The 19723-nt window shown below is 37.6% G+C and overlaps 1 protein-coding gene across 1 annotated transcript in view; it reads right to left on the minus strand.

The window, feature by feature from the left end:
- The window catches only part of LOC109093682 (netrin-4-like), an 89450-nt gene that overhangs the window by 66298 nt on the left and 3429 nt on the right, over positions 1-19723 (minus strand). Inside the window, 1 exon segment of the mRNA XM_042761350.1 lies at positions 19591-19659. Coding sequence (XP_042617284.1) covers positions 19591-19659 — 69 coding nt within the window.

Raw genomic sequence — 19723 nt, forward strand, 5'->3', positions numbered from 1 at the left:
TAAAGTACCTTCATTACTCTGGATGAAGACTCCGCCAAAGCTCTCTCGTGTTCCTGTCCCCCGGGCTACGCTTCACTCTTTTGGGATACACTTTTTAATCAAAAGGAAAACTGTTTTCTTCTAACAAAAGATCTCATAACGAAAAGCGTTAATCATTATTGTGTGAAAAAGGGCTTTCTTAACCCCAAAGCAAAACAAAAAAAAGCTTTATCATGAAGCCTGGTACTTTTAAAAAAAAAGACAAATCTCATTTTTGCTGATTTCTATCAATTTTTTTTGATATATTTAAAAAGTAAAAGGGGTTTCAAACCCCACGGGAAACAAAAAGCACTACCTTTATCTTTTGTTGTATGTTTAAATGTGTTAAATGGGAAAACGGGGGGGTAGGCGAGTTGGGGAAATCACTGCTCTCTTTATTCATCACCCCAAAAGGGGGTTTTCTAAAAATGTATCTCACATTGTAAGGGGGGAAATTTAAATGGTGTTTGGGCTCCTTATACTGTCACTTTCCATAAAAGTTTACACACGGGCTGGTTTTCCTCTTAACGATTTAAATAACTATTATCTAACCAGGACCAAATACTCCTCTCTCCTTGCGCTAAAATGATGAATTGACAACACGTAATATCTATTAAACCCTTTCAACTGTTTCATTCCTGCATTTTTTTTTTTAAAATTAAAAACTTTTCTAATTCTACTTTTATTTGGCTAAATTGCTTTTTTTAAAAACACTTTTCATTGCCCGATTTTGAACAAAAAAAAAAAGATTTTTGAATATTTTAGACTATTTTATACAAACCCTTCAAGAAAATGCTTATACTTCCAAAACCAAAGGCTTCCCAAATGGGGGATCAAAAGGGGTATCCACATTTTAGACGTATGTTAACTTCAAACAAAGAAAACCCGATATTTTGGTTTTTTAATTCTTAGCAAAAGATTGGGGTTATGTTTAATTCTAAATTTTACGCCCTTGGGAAAGGCAAATTTTTATCATAGAACAAAAGCGTCATTTTTTCAAAAGAAATCTGCCTTTACATTCCAAAAAATTTAGAATTAAAATTGAAGGGCTTAAAAACAAAAGCCACTACTGGCCAAGTTTTTTATCAAGAACCCGGGGGCTGTTTTTCACGCTTTTTTAACGGGCCAAAAAATTTTTCCCTTCACAACCCCTTGTGAATACGCCTCCTAACATTCAGTAATCTTCACACAAGAAATTTTCTGAAGGCCCCCAAAGACGATCCTTAAAAAAAAAAAATAAAAACGGTAAAAAGAACAATCAATTTTAAAAGTTTCAAAAAGCCCACAAAAAAAAAAAAAATAAAATTTTTAATTTGGAAATACAAATGGGCAAACATCTTTTTAGCACAGCCGTTGCACCCATGCTTTTTCTTTTTTTATTTTAATTTGGAAAAAGGTGAATGGTTCCCAGAAGAATAATTAAAATTAAAAAGCTTTTTTGGTTTTTTGGGGGGGACATCATTCTTCTTTGTGATGATGCAAGTATTTCATTACTCATTAAGTGATGATGGTGGCCAAAAAACCGTCTCACGATAGAAACGCTAAAGGAATAACTCATCAAAGAACAAAAAACTCCATACTTCTCAACGGGTAAGTTTTATTTTATGTTCAACACAACATGGGTAATCTGAAGCGTCTTTACCTGTCGAATGTGGGTGTTTCCAGTATGCATGTGCTTGTGTGTTGTTATTTTCCCAGAAACCTTTCAAAGGTTTCTGCTCCCGGTTTCCTCCTGTCATCCATCGCGCTCAGTAAGGTGCCGTTTCAGCGTGTTCACCCACGCCTCCATCTCAGCCCCTCGCGTCTCCGCCACCAGATAGTGACTGTCACGGTCCTGGCATCTTCAGCCCAAAGCTGTTTGCGCTTCATCGTAAGGACACTGCAAGAAACCCGCTGTGTCAGTGTGTGTGGAGGGAATTTTATGGTGTGACTTCTAAAGAGCTGTTTGGTCGGTTTTACAATAAAAATGGGTGTGTTCAGTGCATAGGAAGATTCCTCTGGCTTTGTTACTGAGCCTGAGGGCTGGCTCCTTGCCATTATTAAACTTCCTGAAATGTCCTGGATCCAAACTAAATTCAGATATTCTAGATATTTCCAAAGTTGTAGTCTAATAATATCAAATTTATAATTTATAACAATGCCTATTTCTGCAGCGCTGTCCAAATACACATAAAAAGACTCTTATTACATTACATAAGTTAAACCTTGTTAATGCAGAGTATTTTAAACTGTGGTACACCTTGATCACCATGTTAATCTTTTTACTGCAAAGCTGAAAAAAATACAGCTAAATAAATAATCAGTATGTAGTACCGTCATCGGAAGCACTTCTCGCCAATAGTCCAGATAGATGGTTTCCTTTTGATTCTTTTGGTAGTTTTTCTTCTCATCTTTGTAGGAATTCAGTATGTAGGACGCCGTCAGGGAGCTTTGGAGTACATGGCGTAGAAATTAGGTCTCCCTCTTTGGAACACTCTGTGCATAACAAAAGAACTTTGTGAAACAAAAAAGAGGACCAGAAATACGCTGATAGTGTTTATAGCTCCTACCTAACTGCTCAAAACAATTTGATTTGTGGTCAGATTTTTCTATCTCTCAATGCTTGCATTTACCTGATCAAGAATACAGTAAAAACTGTAATGGTGTGTGAAATAATACACAATTTAAAAGAACTATTCTGGAGACTCCTTGATTCCTGATTGGCTCTGGTCCGCAACAGTCCAGTATTACATTTACTTTTATAGGCATTTAAGCAGAGCTGTTTTATCCAAAGGTCTATAAAACTTTTTAACAGTTATGTTCATTAGAGTAGAGCATGTATACAGTAATGTTATTTACTTTGATTAACAACTGATAAAAGAGCTGATGACCACAGTCATCATCCGGGTAATTGAAGTCTGCAGCTATAATCTTGCGAGAAACTTTTTCTCTTTGTGGAAAGCTTATCTTTGACTTTTTGTTAGCTGTAATTAAAATTACATTAAAACGCAATTCAATATTCTGTGTGTAACAATTATAGTATTATGTCATCCCACCAGTATCGCAGCGGCACGGTAAGCTCGTACGTTCTCTCATACAAATGGCAGCTGCTGATAATTTTTGCAGCGATTGTTTTGTATATACTGTAATGGATTATTAGATATTCTATACCCACCTGTAAAGATTTTAAAACATTGAATTAAGTCTTAAATCTTTTTATACGCCATATAGTATTTATTTGGTGAAATGTTTGTGTAAGTAGAAGTGGTTTTTGGCTGCATCGGTATCCATAAATGTCCATCTAGCTTAAACTTGCCACTGCCTTGCAACTGCATGTGTTTCACGGGAGGCTTTGCGTTCATAATATTTAAACTCAAATCAATATTTTTGTGTCTAATTGCATTTGCTTGTTCGTTAATAAATACCGTTGTGTAATAAAGCAGGATAATGATACGTCCAACCGGTTTTGACACCGGTCCGGATCCACCCCTGTCGGGCGTTATTCTGTGATAACAGTTCTTGGCATGAATGCACATTATCCCTTATCATGTACTCCTTTGATGGTGATTAGTAATAGTACCCCAAAAGGAGTTTTTGACCTCCTGACTAGAATGAGCAATTGGAGTTTTCGAGCAAAGGGGCATATAATGTACCCATATACTGTAAATCATTTAGTGCAGAAATACTTGCGTAGACATCTTTTAGCACAGCACTTTGTGTAACAGCGTGTGTTTGTGTATAGTTATTAGTGCATATGTTTGGACATTTCTGACTGTACTAACAGGCCTCCTCCAACAAAGGGTGTGTCAAACTGCATTGATCCAGCAGATGTACAGTATATTAAGTAACAATGACGCTGTAGTATAATGTTTTTTTTTTAAAAGGTCAGCGGTGGATTCCACTAACCTTCATGGAACATACAGACGGCTGGTTTTTGTTTGGCCTCCTGCCGCAGCCCTGCTTCATTACACCTCCTCTCTGAGAGCAAAGAGATGATGAATCCTGAAACACACACACACACACACACACACACACACACACACACACACACACACACACACACACACACACACACACACACACACACACACACACACACACACACAGAGTAAGAACTAATGAAGCAGATAGACTGATCTGAATACAAAGACTAAGATCAATTCATTTCTACACATGCAACCTTCTCTGACTTAAAGATCAAATGCTCTGAAACAAATATGAACACTGTGCGTTCTGGTTTTACAAACATTCATGCAAATAAGCCACTTATCCCTCACATAGTAACTCAACATCACACACACATTAACACAATACAATAATGCACTTACAAACACAGCTTATAAATGCTTTAAAAATGCTATACATATAACAGTAATAGTAATATATTCATGAAGGCAGGAATGAGGTTGGGGGTTTTTTACTTACAGTGACTATAAATGTGTGCATGTCTGTGTGTGTGTGTGGGTGTGTGTGTGTGTTTCTAATTTAATTGAAGTGGCCTGGTGTGTCCTTTATGAATGTGCTTTCTCTAGCTCTCCACTGTAATATATTGTCCAAATGCCCTTCTCCCCTCTTTCCTCCAGCATTTCTCATTCCCTTCCTCTCTTTCTGTTCCTAACAGTTCCTCTGAGACTGATCAATTGCCTGCACACTGCTCTCCCTTCACTCAGCAAACTGATTAAATTAAATGACCATGATAGAGCTAACATGATATATACGTACACTACCGTAATGTTCAAAAGTTTGGGGTCGGAAAGAGTTTTTTTGAGGTTTAAAAATAAAGTCTCTTATATCCTCCAAGGCTGCATTTATTACAGTAAATTATATACAGTAAAAAAGTAATAACTAATAAAAGTTATACCTTTTTATTATTTTAATATATTTTAAAATAATTTATTCCTGTGATGATCCTTCAGAAATCATTTTAATATGCTGATTTGGTGCTCAAGAAACATTTCTTATTCTTATAAATGTTGAAACAATTCATATTTTTGTGTAAACCAGGAAAACCATTTTCAGAAAAATATATTTTTCATGATTCTTTGATGAATAGAAAGTTCAAAAGAACGGCATTCATTTGAAACAGAAAAAAAATTGTAATAATACTACTAATAATATAATAAAGTATTTTTATGAATTAATATTAATAAATAATAATAATAATAATATTACTTGCCCCAAACTTTTTTCAGCTTTAAAACATATTTTATATTTAAAGATATAATATATTTTGTGTTCCAAGAAGAAATGAATGCATCCAGGTTTGGAAAGACATATAGGTGAGTATATACTGAAATTTACGACTGAACAAGAAACTGAATTCATTCTCATATAATGCCCTTATTATTGTGTACATCTTGGCTTCACTCGCCTCCCTCTTTAACCAAAAAAAGTTATTTTAGGTATTCAGAATTAGAACTCCACTAAGTGAATTGTAATGAAAAGACTAGACTATCCATGTCTAAACATGTACATACACATAGACTCACACACACACACACACACACACACACACACACACACACACACAGGGTGGAGAAGCAATCTCTTTGCCCTGTAATCACCACTCCTTACATCTAATTTTATCAAGATCTGCTGGACACTTCAGTGTGTGTCTATTAATAGACCAGGGGGTCAGGTTCCATGTAATATCCCCTTCTGCTGACCTCTAGCCTTCATCTCTACATCTGATTATGAGCCAGAAGCCTCACAACATTTGCAGTGCGTCTGGGAAGAACAACTATATCTATAATGTCAAAAAGAGGTGTAGCACAATACAACGATGCGTTCCCACTTAAGACTACTGTGGATGTGAGTGATTAAGCTGGGACACTAACACTCAAGTATCTAATCAGAAGTGACAGCAATTGATTATGAAAACTGAATAAATGTGTGACTTAACTCCAAAGCATTTACGCAAATCAAAAATCTTTCTTTTGTTCAGTTTTTGACACTGCAAAAGGACAGAAAAGCTTTTAAAAGAGGAGGAGAGAGAGAGAGAGAGAGAGAGAAGGAGAGATGGAATATATTGAGACAGTGTGATATTCTACACTCTGTTTTCCATCTGCAAACATTAATGTCTCTTACCCCCTCCCCCTCATCCACCCAAACACTTGGTTGGGAAGCTTTTCTGTCTTTATGCCTTTACTGCAAGACAGAAAAGTAACTTTGCCAAACTTGAAATAAACACTGCAAAAGCTTTGGCAAAATATGCAAACTTTGACATACCAGGGCAGCGTCCGGAAATCTCCAGAGAAGGCCCTCGTAATTATAGTTGATGACATGCCAGTTGGTGTTGTACATCTTAATGCGCTGCCAAAGAGCGTAAGCATTGCTCAGTTACTCCCCAAACGCATGAGCAGAAACGCATCAAAATATGCAAAAAAAGGAAAATGTGATCTCATATTTTATTAGTCTGGAAAACTGCAGTCTCAACTCTTATTCTGGCATTGAGAGGTTCTTACCCCCTTTGGCAAACTGGCTTTTGCTTCGTTCTCGGATTTTGAGGAACTGAAGGAACAATGGTCCTCCTTTGACGTTGAATCTGGCTTCCTAGAGAGCCAAAAAGACAAGACAAAACAAGACAGAGATGATAGATAGGGTAGATAGATAGATACCAAACAACAGATAGAAAGTAGACAGACAGATGAAAATTAGATTCATATGGTAGCTGCACAAGGATGAGGACTAAGTTTGAAAAAGAGTCAGAGAATAAACGTCAGGAAATGTGCTTGTGAAATGACTCACTGATACATCATCAGGTGGCCACACCAGCAGGTCTCTCTGTGGATCACTGTGGATCTGAGCTTTCCTCTGAGACACCACATTCTCATAGTCCAGTGGCTCGATGATCTTCGGCTGCTCCTGCAAACACACAGGATTGATCAATGCAATTCACACACAGCTGCCCTCAAAGGGCCTGTGATCATGTCTGGAGTCAATGTGTGCGTCCCTCTTTATTGCTGCTATTAAACACACTAAAGCACTGCACATCGTTATTATTCAGATCTGCTTTATCTGTTGTGGTTGTTAGTGTAGCTTACAGATTTGACAGCTTTGCCTGTGAATTTATTAGTTCACTTCCACTCTAACAATCTTTCTACAAAGCAAAAATCTGCCACAGGATTTCTGATTTCTTATTTTTAATGCTTTTGAGTTTGGTTGAAAGTTTTCTCTTTTCAAGTTCCTTCTAAAAGAGAATCACGGGTTAAAGCTTAAACACACACTCCTGACTCAGCTGATGTCATGCGCTGATACTCATAAAGAGTTTAGCCCAAGCCACGGAAGAGAAAGTGTTTTCACCAAAACAAACCATGTGGGATGGACAGAAGACAAGGGCAGTGGACTAGATTCATCCTTTGCACTCTTTCACCCATGTTGCACAGAATGGGAATTGCCAAACAGAGGACATTTCAGATGACTTGCCAGCAACTAGTGTTAGGAAACTTTTATGGCTTTAACCTTCTGCTGGAAATAAACTATGAGCAGTTAGAGATATTAAGAGAGGAAGTTATAGTTTCATAACTACATAAGGTTTAATCAGAAATGGGCAGTCTGTATCTTCTGTCCAAAGTTCGAGGCTAACCTTGATAACCTTGAAAAAGATTGAAACTGAACTTTAAAAGTAGGTAACATGACTTCAATCTGTTGTTTGTCACATGCGCTATTGGAAGATTTACTCTGATATGTCATGAGGACAAATTCTATGGTGCTTTTTTGTCCTGCAGGTTAAAAGTCATAGAAGGTCATGCAGGTTAAGAATAAAATGAGGGTGAAGCCAAATAACGCCATAATGTTTGTGTTTCAGTGAATTAACCCATGTACACAAACAGGCCCAGACCATACTCAAGGAAAGCTAGACTTTAGCCGGTATTCGTAATGCATATATCAGCGTGATGAATATGCACTATATTGTTATTGTGGACACTTCTAAATACCGCGAATAATTATATATTACAAATTATTCAAGATTTGGAATGCATTTTAAGAATACTTTTCCCATCAACTGGTCAAAATGCACAACACCGCTGTATGCTGCTTGAAAGATGCGTGAGGCTCTGATGTAAACAAGCACGCATAAGAAGCACATGGGGGAACACGTGAGAGATGCGCTGAATGAAAGCACATAGACTCTCTGACAGCAGATGGCGCTAAACTGCAGAAATGCAGCCCTTAACTCTGGAAATCCCTATAAATACAGCAGCTGCTACTTTCTAAAACATAATCAAATCATTTAAAATAGGCATTCAGATTTGTGGATTCGCTATGGTTGTTTTTAATATATATAAAAATATAATTTATTCCTGTGATGGCAAAGCATTATTACTTCAGTCTTCAGTGTCACACGGTCCTTCAGAAATCTTTCTAATATGCTGATTTGGTTCTCAAGAAACATTTCTTCTTATTATATGATAAAAAACATTTTTGTGGAATTTATTTAAAATATATATACACACACACACACACATATATATACATATAATATATACATATTATTACATATATATATATATATATATATATATATATATATATATATATATATATATAGATATATATATATATATATTATCAATATTATATATATATATATAGCTATATATATATATATATAACAATGTAAAAAGTCTTGACTGTCGGCTTTTAGTCACTTCATCCATGCTGAATAAAAGTACTGATTTATTTTAAAAAAAAAGTCCCCAATTTCATATTGCCATATAGTTTTTGCTTTTATAATACAGTCGATCTTTGCTTGAGAGGGGGAAGTAACAGCATAAATATATTTAGACAAAATCTCTCATACATCAGTGCTTCCTGTGTCTCTCAAGCACATAGTGCATGAGCTACCAACCAAGGCAAGTGTTTCAGCCAGCAACTTCCTGTCCATGTGTCACACCACACATAGAGGGGGCAAAAAACCACAGTCAGAGCCCGCTACCATGAAACAAATAGCATGTTGTTCAGCGTCAGTTTTTTTTCCGGCTGGCATGTGGCTTGCTTTCTATCCTTCAACTGCCCTTCAAAACCAAATGATACCAACTTCCCCTGTCCAAGTCCTGTCCTTCATCACTATAAAGCTAGGTGTTAAAATCCAGGCCAAGATTAGCGACTACACCGGGCTGTAGGACCACAGTTTCCCTACAGCCAAAAAAAACCCAACCTCGGCAAAAAAAAAAAAAGCCCTAGGGCCTCATATATCGCTTCTAAAAAGGACCATTCAACATGCAACCCCTGTTGAGGGCAGAGAGGAACTGAAAAAAAGAAGACTCACATGCCAACAAACCACAGCCTGAGGTAAAGGGAAACATGAGCCAGATGTACCGCTCGCTCAACAAGCCGATGGGCGTTTGGCAGCCACGCGCGTTTTCGTCATGTTATTTCCGTATGAACGCACAATGAAATGGGAAAGGACGACAAAGTGGGCGCTTAAAGTTGACAGAACCAGTGACTGAAGCACATCTCTAGAGTGATTAAAAAATTTCCAGATGTGGGAGTCTTTTGGCGAAAGCGACAAGCAAGAGCTCCTCAGCTGATTCGTCATTTGGCCAATGTGTGAAACACATACGCCAACATCTGAGCTGAACGACCACGGCTTCCGGCAGAACTCTGCGCTGCTATGCGAAAACATAAGAACAATCACCTGATCGCTTTTTGTATCATTACAAGCTTTTGAAAGCTGATTTTTGTAATCTTGTGGACGTCACGACGCTCTGTGGATCAGTGAGCATTTTTCAGGCCCCCATTGGAAAAGCATCTCTAAATATAGAATTAAATAGAAGCCAGGGACGTCTGTGTTATCACGATCGTAAAATTTGCGAGTACACTAGTAACACAACTTTCTGCAGCTTGACACAGCTGGCCTATATTTAAAAAGCAATATGATTTGGGTATTTACTAAAAATGGTGTCTAAGCACAAGCTCTTTATAGAGTTTGGCATTCAATCAAATGGAAATTTTGAAAGGTCAATTTGGGAGGAGACAAATATGTTTAAGAAAGAACAACTCTGGTATTAGGATGTAAAGATCAACGGCATTTTTTTTCTTCTTTGAAATAATGGCCTAATAAGGTGTTTCCCTTACAATCAGATGCATTTATTATAAAGTACCAATGTGCATTTATATATGAAAGTAAACGGACCGGGGTCATTTTTGGGCTTTAAAAGAGTTTAACAGACCATCAATACAGTGCTACAGTAATGAGTGATCCCTAAAACCAGAAATGAGTCTCATGGGTTATACAAATGTGGCTTTTGGTTTAAAGGGAGGCATAAATAAGGTCTTGTGGTTCCTACTACATAAATACATCCAGTAATACCACACTGAGTGTTTTTTTTACTTTTCCTCCCTTCAAAAAAGGTGGTTGCTTAAACATTGACTAAATGAGTAGAGGCTGTCAGGGGACATTGAACCATCACACACACAGATCGAGTAAAATTTCATGTATTTTACTGGTCCCTTTTAAATTAAACTGCCTCATTGCGTTTATAACTTGCGGCTCTTGCAAACATACTAACACTAACTAACTCCTCCCACTTTCCACCTAGTGATGATCCTGAAGTCAGTTTTATTTTAGCCTAAGCCACCTTTTAGCTTTTGTTTACCTCTTCTGTTTTAAGGAGGACTTCAAAATTCCACGATAGCTGTGTTCATTTTTGTGAAGGATTATCAATTAGATCACAGTGCTTGTTTTTCTGCATTCCCCCTGGCAATTAATCCGACAGTCAATGGAAAAGGTCCAATTAGCTTTTTGTCGAGGCAACCAGGGTTATGCAAACTCTCATGTTGGCCACAAAAGATGTCATCCTTGCAATCACGTCTATACACACTCTATATGCTAACGTACTACTCGGCCAACATGTTCCATAAGGTTTCACTTTTATATAATATTACGATATTAACATATTCCTATTTGGGAAACCAGAACCAAACCCTGGTGACCTCCTGTACAAAATATCTACTGCACACATCATCCAATCACATGATTTCTTTGAATCAGAATGTCCCTCCCTTTTAATACTATTGACGCTGACTAGCTGCTTTACAAAAATAAGTGGATGAAGCGCTTCAGTATATCCCACCAAACATCTCAGTAGAACAATACAGCACTCAGCGCTCATAAGCTTCCAGTTGGTACCACAATAATTAACACCAACCCAATAATAACAAAAAAGGGTCCACTTCTCATTCATCATTTTGTCCAAATCTGTGCAATTGCGCAATATTCATATAGGAAAAGAGGAAGATGGACAAAACTTATTCGCCATTCAGAGGAATAACAGGACAGATGTATAGCCTGAGCAGCCTGAAGTATTTCTCACGGGAAACACAGCAGATCGGCAATCTCCATCGATGAGTCTTGATATTTGTTGTATTTGTTGTCTGTCTCCCTGGAAACAACAATAAAAGCACTTATAGAAAATCTCAGCCTCATGACACATGTCTGGCTTAAAAAATTTAATTTCTCAGCACTAGCATTCATAAGAGGCATCAGTGGTGCAAGCGAGAAATTATATCCTCCCTAAAACATGAATGCCACTGTTTCTGGTTCTCTCCAGCTCTGATAATGCATTTTCTCAATGGTTCAATAAATGACTAATAAATACATGGGCTCCTGCTATTGGATTCTGGTGCGCGAGCACATGCACATGACTCTTTACCCAAGGCATAAGGATGCACCATGTTGGTTCCAGAAGGGAGCTACAGGACAATGTCTTTCCTATTAGGGAACGGCCAGGATCGCCTAAATGCAGGCTTTTTTGTTGAGTAGATTCCTATTTGTCTATTTAAATCAATGCATGTGTCAGTGTTTATATGCAGAATAAGTTTCAGCTGCTGTCTATGTGGATGTAAGACAGATGTTGAAGCTGTGCGGGGTGTAGTTGCCTGGAAAGCCACAAGACGTTATGCCTCAGCAGTCTGGCACGTGTTTCAATAATTACAACGCCTGTTTGCAAGAAACAAAAAGGACTAAACCATACCTGACAGCTTTATATACATATCCTAGGTCTAAAAAACCAATACCTGGCAGTTTTAGATTCCTTGCGATGTCTAATCATAACACAAAAACTGTATTTGAAATCTAGTGAGCTAGCCTCCTAGACAGACATGCACAAGCTTGTGTGATGTCAAAAAAAAACGCCACCTAGCTAGGTAGCTCACTACGGGTTGGAAGTGAGACAAAACCTTCCAGAATGCACTGCCCGAATCAGGAGAGAGAGACGGAACGCGTTTTGAGTTACTAACAACAGCAATGGACGTTCCTCACCCGCCTCCCGCACCACACTTTGTCCTTCGCTCCGCAGGCCGTTCCAGGTTTGCTCAACCCTTTTTGTGAATTTTTCCCCTCACTTCGACATTTTTTTTTTCCCTCTTTAGTTTGCTGCAAACAGACATTTCCACATCAAAGTCCTCATTAGTTGCAGCGACATCTCGTAACGGCCAATCTTGCGCGTCTGACATTAGGCGCGGATGCTTACGGGCGGGGCCTCGTGGACCAGCGTTAGCTTCCGCCATCAACAGCGGGTTGCCTGTATGGACCTCCTTCCTTTCCGGGTTTCTCAGCAGCGGATGTCGTCATAGTTGGGTTAACTTAAAGAGCAATGAATGGGAGATGTACACAAATATATACTATATATATATATATATATATATATGATATATATATATATATATATATAGATATATATATATATATAATATTGCATTCCCATTTTGCCCCAAATAATAAAAGAAAAACTCCACGTATTGTTGTCGTGACTTTCAAATTAAAGAAAAAAAAACTGAGAGTGACTGATAACGGCAGTCAGTAGAGAATGATGTCAAATTTACTGCCCCTGCCACAGACGCTGCATTAGAAACAACCTCGCATTAGAGGTAACTGTTTTTATTTTTATTTTTTTGTAATTTGATGCAAAGGTAATATGATACAAAGAATAGTGCTATAAATGTACATACATAAAAAAATACAAATATGACAACACTTTCGAGGATTTAAGATGCTCCGTCATCACAGTTTTGTGAAAAGGGTCCACTGAGCAATCCCTGGTTTTGAATTATTAATTTCAATAGTTATAGTTTCGTATTTATGATTTAGAGAGATTATAGATTATCTTAATTTTATTCTAATGTTTAGATAAATAATGCGGTTAGTAAATAAATAGTGATTTTTCATTGCGGTCTTTAAGCAACAAAGTCAAAGTCTAGATTTTAGCCATATTTTTGTACTTTTTTTTTTTTTTAAGCTAGCCTGGGTTTTACCAATTCTTTCAACAATAAAAAGGCATTTTTAATACCTGAATACGTGTTCTTTTGATTATGAATATGCATTATGATCATTAAAATGATCATAGACTGACACCTTGTGGTTTTGGCTGGTATTAAAATGCACACATTAATGCCACAAACAGAAAAGGCTTATCAATCATATAAGAATGTTTTTAGGTTTAAAATGCTGACATACCCATAAGAATGATATTGCATAAATGCATTGTATTTTCATGTGTACAAAATGCATGCTATATACAGGGTTAGTTATACATATAAAAAAAACTATATATATATATATATACACACACACACACACACACACACACACACACACATATATATATTTTACACTCTGTACAGTCCTAGTATCTATCTGCAGCTAGCAAATACATCCACACAGTTGGTTTTAAAGCAGTGGCTCTCAACCTCAAAACTTAATAGCTCTTAATTATATCAATGTAATTAGATTCACATAATCCTAATACAATAACCTTAAACTGCCATATTCATAACGTTCTTTATTAACTTCCTTTGTTATTAACATAATACCACAGATGTACATATAACTTAGGAATGCCTTCAATATGGGGGCCTCAGATCAAACAAACAAGGTTTAGTACCACCACCGTTCTAACATTAGTGTTGATCAGACATGAAGCATGATCCAAATAAAAACAAGGCTAAGATGGACGGGGCCATGAAAGGTGTATTTTTAAACATCTCTGTGTCTCTAGGTCTTATCAGGCTACATTTGGGTTTTCAGAAGCTGATGAATTTTCGGGCTCAAGCTGTGGCACTCCAGGCTTCACAATACTCTTCATATTACCATAGGACGACCCCTTTTTTTCACATCCCGTGTCCAACTCTACCAGTATTCCATTCCCTACAGCATAGAAAAACAGTCCTATCTGTCAGGGTTACTGAGGGAAGGACCCAATGCAGATTGACAGGGGACGTTTATTGACAAGTAAGACAGCACGATAGGAGGATGATTGGCATTGAACAGTCCAGACGTAGGAACGGGCTTACAACAGTGAAGCGGCAGATGGGGGATGACCCGCCGAGGATTGCCCTTGGTGCCAACCGGCGCAGGCCTGTAGAGGAAGGCTGTGCTAGAAGGACCAGACCACAGCACCAGGCAACCAATGCACTTTTGCTATGGAGGTGAAGCACACACGTCAGACCGGCGTCCAGTGCAGGTAGAACCCAGGGGCCCGGGGGGATACAGCAGAGGCAAGACAGGAACATGACAGAACTCACAAAACATCTAGACAAGACTCAAGACAACAAGAGAACAAAACTAGTAATATCATAATATAACAATAAGAAATAAGACTAATATAATAATAATATAATACAAACCGAGCACAAAGTCAGACGGAATGCTATGACCTATCAACAAGATAAAAGGGACTAGAGAGAATAACCAAGCTTACTACCAAAACGTAAATTAAAGGTAAAGAAACTCAAATAAAGTTCTAGAAAATAACTGGAAAGACTAACCAGAAACCTCAACTCAACACAAATAACAAGTCAAACTCAAAAACAAATCAAACTCATGAGAACTAAAATAGAGATCCAAACAAAAAGAAACAACTGAACTGGATAAACCGTGACCAGATAAACGTAAACGAATCAATACCCGACTTTAAACAGACAAAAGAAAATCTCGATTAGTAAAGATCAGCTAGCCAGTCTAAGCAAAACACTACTCACACCGGCAAAAAAAAACGAACCAGCAAACAAGCACATAGGGAAATGAGCACAAAATAGTTGGAAAGCCAACGCACACAAGTGAAACAATCAATTAATGAATTGCCAAACAAGTACTAAACGATGGGGCGTGGTAATGTGAAACAAGGGTCAGGACAAAGTACACATGGCCAACATACAAAGACAAAGCCTGTGTTCATACACAGGACAAACAGACAGAACACTAACAAAGACAAAATAGACACCTCTGTCCAGGCAGGGCCCTTACCCCTCTCAGTCACAAAAGATCAGATTAGCCTTATTCGACTAACAATGCATCCACAGATAGGCCCAGTGCTAATTTTAGTTTTTCAAAAAAAACTTCAGATTTCCACGAGAATTACCTTTTATATTCATTTCATTAATTAGATAATACTGTCTCTAAACAAGTTCTCTGTGAGTCCATTTAGCACATCTGATTTAAAATCCATTCCACAAATCCAGATTGTTTTCCCCACAAATTAAAGCACACCTATGTAACTTTTTCTGTGTTCCTAATTTGCACTATTTATATAATGATGAGATACTCTAATTCATCTACCAACCATTTTTTGTCTTATCCCAAATCACTACGTACATTTTAATAAGTGATTATTTTTTTGATTATTCGTAGCCTGTTCGGGTCGTCAACACCGCGCGGAGTAACACATACCTGCGTGAATCAACATAGACATAACCTTGGAGAAGTAGCTCCTGTCAGAAGTTCTTCGCGGCTGCGTGCAGTTCTGTTTATTAACCGCTAGATGCGCCCAACAGTTCCACAGTGTTGCTTAAGGGGTCATATGATGCGATTTTCAAGTTGTCCTTCCTCTTGGAGTGTTACAAGCCCTGTGTGAATAAAGAATCTGTAAGTTTTGCAAAGACTAACAGTCTCAAACCAAATAAGATATTCTTTACAAGAGTTAGCGTCACACCATTCCCCCTCTGAAAACCGTCTCGTTTAAACACGTCCCATCATGTCTACATCACTATGGTGGGGAGAAATTTGCATAACGCCGCCCAAATGGTTCACGCAAAGAAAGAAGGCGAACGTTTATTCTCTCTGTTGCCGTCTCGTATTTGTTTAGTGATGTCAGGGTCACAAACAAATCGGTCTATTTAAAGGGGTCCATATGATGTCACTAAAAATAACAATTTTTTGTGTATTTGGTGTAATGAAATGTGTTTACGTGGTTTAAGGTTAAAAAATTAAAATATTATTTTTCCACGTACTGTACATTATTGTTTCTCTTCTATGCCTCCGCCTTTTGAAACGCTATCGATGTTTCACAGGCCCTCATCGTTCCTGAAAAGCGGGTGTGCTGTGAGTGGTCAGCTATCCAACACGTTTGTGATTGGCCAAATGGCACAAGCGTGTGACGGAACTGTTACGTCGCTTAACAATTGGAATGCAAGTTGATGTATTTCCCATGACCGCACGGATCAGCTCCCGGCATTACGAAGTTGATATGCGTCCTCTTTTGGCAGGCCCAACAAAGTAGTTTCACGCTTTCACAGTGAAACCCACAGCGTCTATACTACATTGCGGCGGCAACAACAATACAACATGAGAATAAATAGTACACCTTCTTTCTTTTGCGTGAACATCTTGGCTATCGTTATGCAAATCTCCACTAACTGACGTAGATAGTAAGAAGGGTGTGTTAGAATGAGCTTTTTTTCGGGGGGCGTGGACTATTCTCAACTTTTATAAAAGATATCTCTTGGATTTGAGAACTTTAGTCTTTGCAACTTTACAGATCTTCTTTATTCACCAAGAGCTTGTAACACTCCAAAGAGAAAGGAAAATTTGAAATCGCATCAAATGACCCCTTTAACCGGATTTTCTTAGTGATCCGGTCGAACCAGTTCACCAAATCGAACTGAATTGTTTGAAACGGTTCCTGTCTCCAGTATGCACTAATACACAAATAACTTAAATTATTTGGTTTATAAATGTGCCTTACACTCCCGCTGACGCGAAATAAACCAATATAAATACGAGTTTATTTCAGTTACTCCTAACAGTACATTGACTGAAACCTGCAAGCGAACCACTAATTTCATAAGGCGGGGCATAGAGGAAAACTATAATGTGCTTATATGGAAAATAATGTTTTTTTTTTTGACCTTAAACCGCATAAAACACACCGGCATTACCCAAATACACAAAATAAATGTTCTTTTTATCAGCATCATAATGACCCCTTTAACCACAGAATAATGTGGAAAGAAAATCTGCGATTCCATCCGGGCTTGCATATTCACATCACAACAAAATCATGAAATCTGTGCATGTGGTCCTGCTAACCTGGGAAAAGTACGAGTGCAGTGCAGCCTCGTGAGTCCAAGACTCGGGATAAAAAGAGGTCGATTTCCACGAGAGAGCCTAGAGCACGAAGTATCCCACAATACCTGAGAACCTTAACATCCACCTCTGCGTGAGAGCCTTATCAGGAGCACCCACACTCTCAACCTTCACTGCTGCCATCACACATTGAAACACACATGAAGTTACTCAGCTGAACAGAAAACATTGAGGTGAAGTGAGTGGCACAGCGAGCGTGCTCCGGTTCCGGACTGACTTATACAACTACTTACCATAAACTATTTTCATTGCAGAATAGTTTGCTGCTGAGGGGTACAAGTCCCCCAGGGCTTGCTGTGTTGCATAAAATTTGTTCTGTTCAATAAAAGAAATCCTAGCAATTACAGTATCATGCTGGATTTTTCTTTCTGTTGCTACAACACTTAACAACACGAACAACTCGACATTATGACGCAACAATGCTTTAACTAAGACCTATACACTAACTTTTATGTGAACATACATTGCTGTGACACTCCGAATTTTTCACGTAATACCTTGAATGACTAAAGCCGGAGAAACGCTCTTCTGTTCGAAACAGATGATTTTCTTGCTGGCTGTGGCTGGGTTTGTGATCTGATTCGACCTAGACAGAAATGCACCACCAAAGCAGACACGTGCTGGTTTATATTCTATAATATAATTAATATTATTAATGTCAGCTTTAAAGAAAAGAAATTGAAAGTGATTAAAAAAAAAATGTATTCCATATAAAATTGTCATTTATTTAAATAAAGTAAGCACAAGGCACACTTTCGTCCGAGCGAGAAGTGTCAAAGCATTTTGGCATGCGTTGAATGCTAAAACATAAACTCTATTTTAAAATGAAGACAATAGCATTTGGACACTTGCTTAGTTCTGTTATTAATGTGATGTGACCTAACCCGTGTTTGAACTTGAGTAGAACTGCTCCGACATAACTTCACTAAACTCAGAGACCAGCTTGGTGAACTGTGATCACTTAATTTGATATTTGATATATTCCCAGTGTAGTTTTTAAGGTTCTTTACGGTCACATACATAGCATGTGATGTAATGTAGTTGGATGATTTTTTTTCCTTAGTTTCTCCTCCCACAATGCAAAAATACTAAACATAATATAAAACACAAGTTCTCAGTGGTCCAAATAGTATTTTAAACTATAAAAGTCTGCAGATCATTCAGTGTCCTTATTCAATATCAATTGCCTGAGGATAAACTTTTTACTTTTCTATCATATATTATTTTTTTTATTTTTATGAATTACATTACATTTATTTTTAAATAACTAATTTTTGTTAACCATAAAAACACTGATATTAGGCCATTCTAACTAAAAAAAAAAAAAAATCACAACTTCGCACAACTGATTTCTGATGGATCATTGACACTGAAGCCGAGTATGCATCACAGGAATAAATTACACTTTAAAATATATTAAATGGTTAAACCAGTCATTTTAAAAAATTGTAAGAGCATATTCCAAACTTAAGGATGCCAGTGTAGTTAAATATATTTGTTTCATCTAATATTTTGTTCAATTTAATGCCTTGAAACGGTTCCTGTCTCCAGTATGCACTAATACACAAATAACTTAAATTATTTGGTTAAGAAGTGCCTTACACAAACTTGTGCCTTACACTTGTGCCTTACACTCCCTCTGACGCGGTTACTCATAACAGTACATTGACTGAACTGCTAAAAGAGAACCATATTTCAGAAGGCGGGGCATAGAGGAGAAACTATAATGTACATTATATGGAAACAATAATGTTTTTTACCTTTTTTTTTTTAACCTAAAACCGCAAAAAAACCCTACCTTAAACCGCATAAACACACCACGCATTACACCAAATACACAAAATAATGTTATTTTTAGCAGCATCATATGACCCCTTTAACACAGAAAATGTGGAAAGAAAATGCTGCATATTTCACATCACAACAAATCATGAATCTGTGCGTGTGTCTGCTAACCTGGGAAAAGTACAGGGCAGGTGCAGCCTCGTGAGGTCCAAGACTCGGGATAAAGAGTTTGATTTCCACGAGAGAGCCTGAGGTGTGAATTATCCCACAATACCTTGAGAACCACTCTGCATGAGAGCCCTTATCATGAGCACCCAACACTCTCACCTTCACTGCTACAATTAAAAAACACACATGAAGTACATCAACTGAACAGAACATTGAGGTGAAGCGAGTGCACAGCGAGCGTGCTCCGGTCCAGGACTGATTTATATACTACTTACCATAAACATATTTTATAATGCAGAATAGTTTGCTGCTTCCAAGAGCTTGCTGTTTGCATAAACATTTGTCTGTCAAGAAAAGAAATACCTAGCAATTAAAGTACTGGCTGTGAGTTTCTTTCTGTTGCTACAA

This window comes from Cyprinus carpio, chromosome A7, assembly GCF_018340385.1.
Source record: "Cyprinus carpio isolate SPL01 chromosome A7, ASM1834038v1, whole genome shotgun sequence".
NCBI lineage: Eukaryota > Metazoa > Chordata > Actinopteri > Cypriniformes > Cyprinidae > Cyprinus > Cyprinus carpio.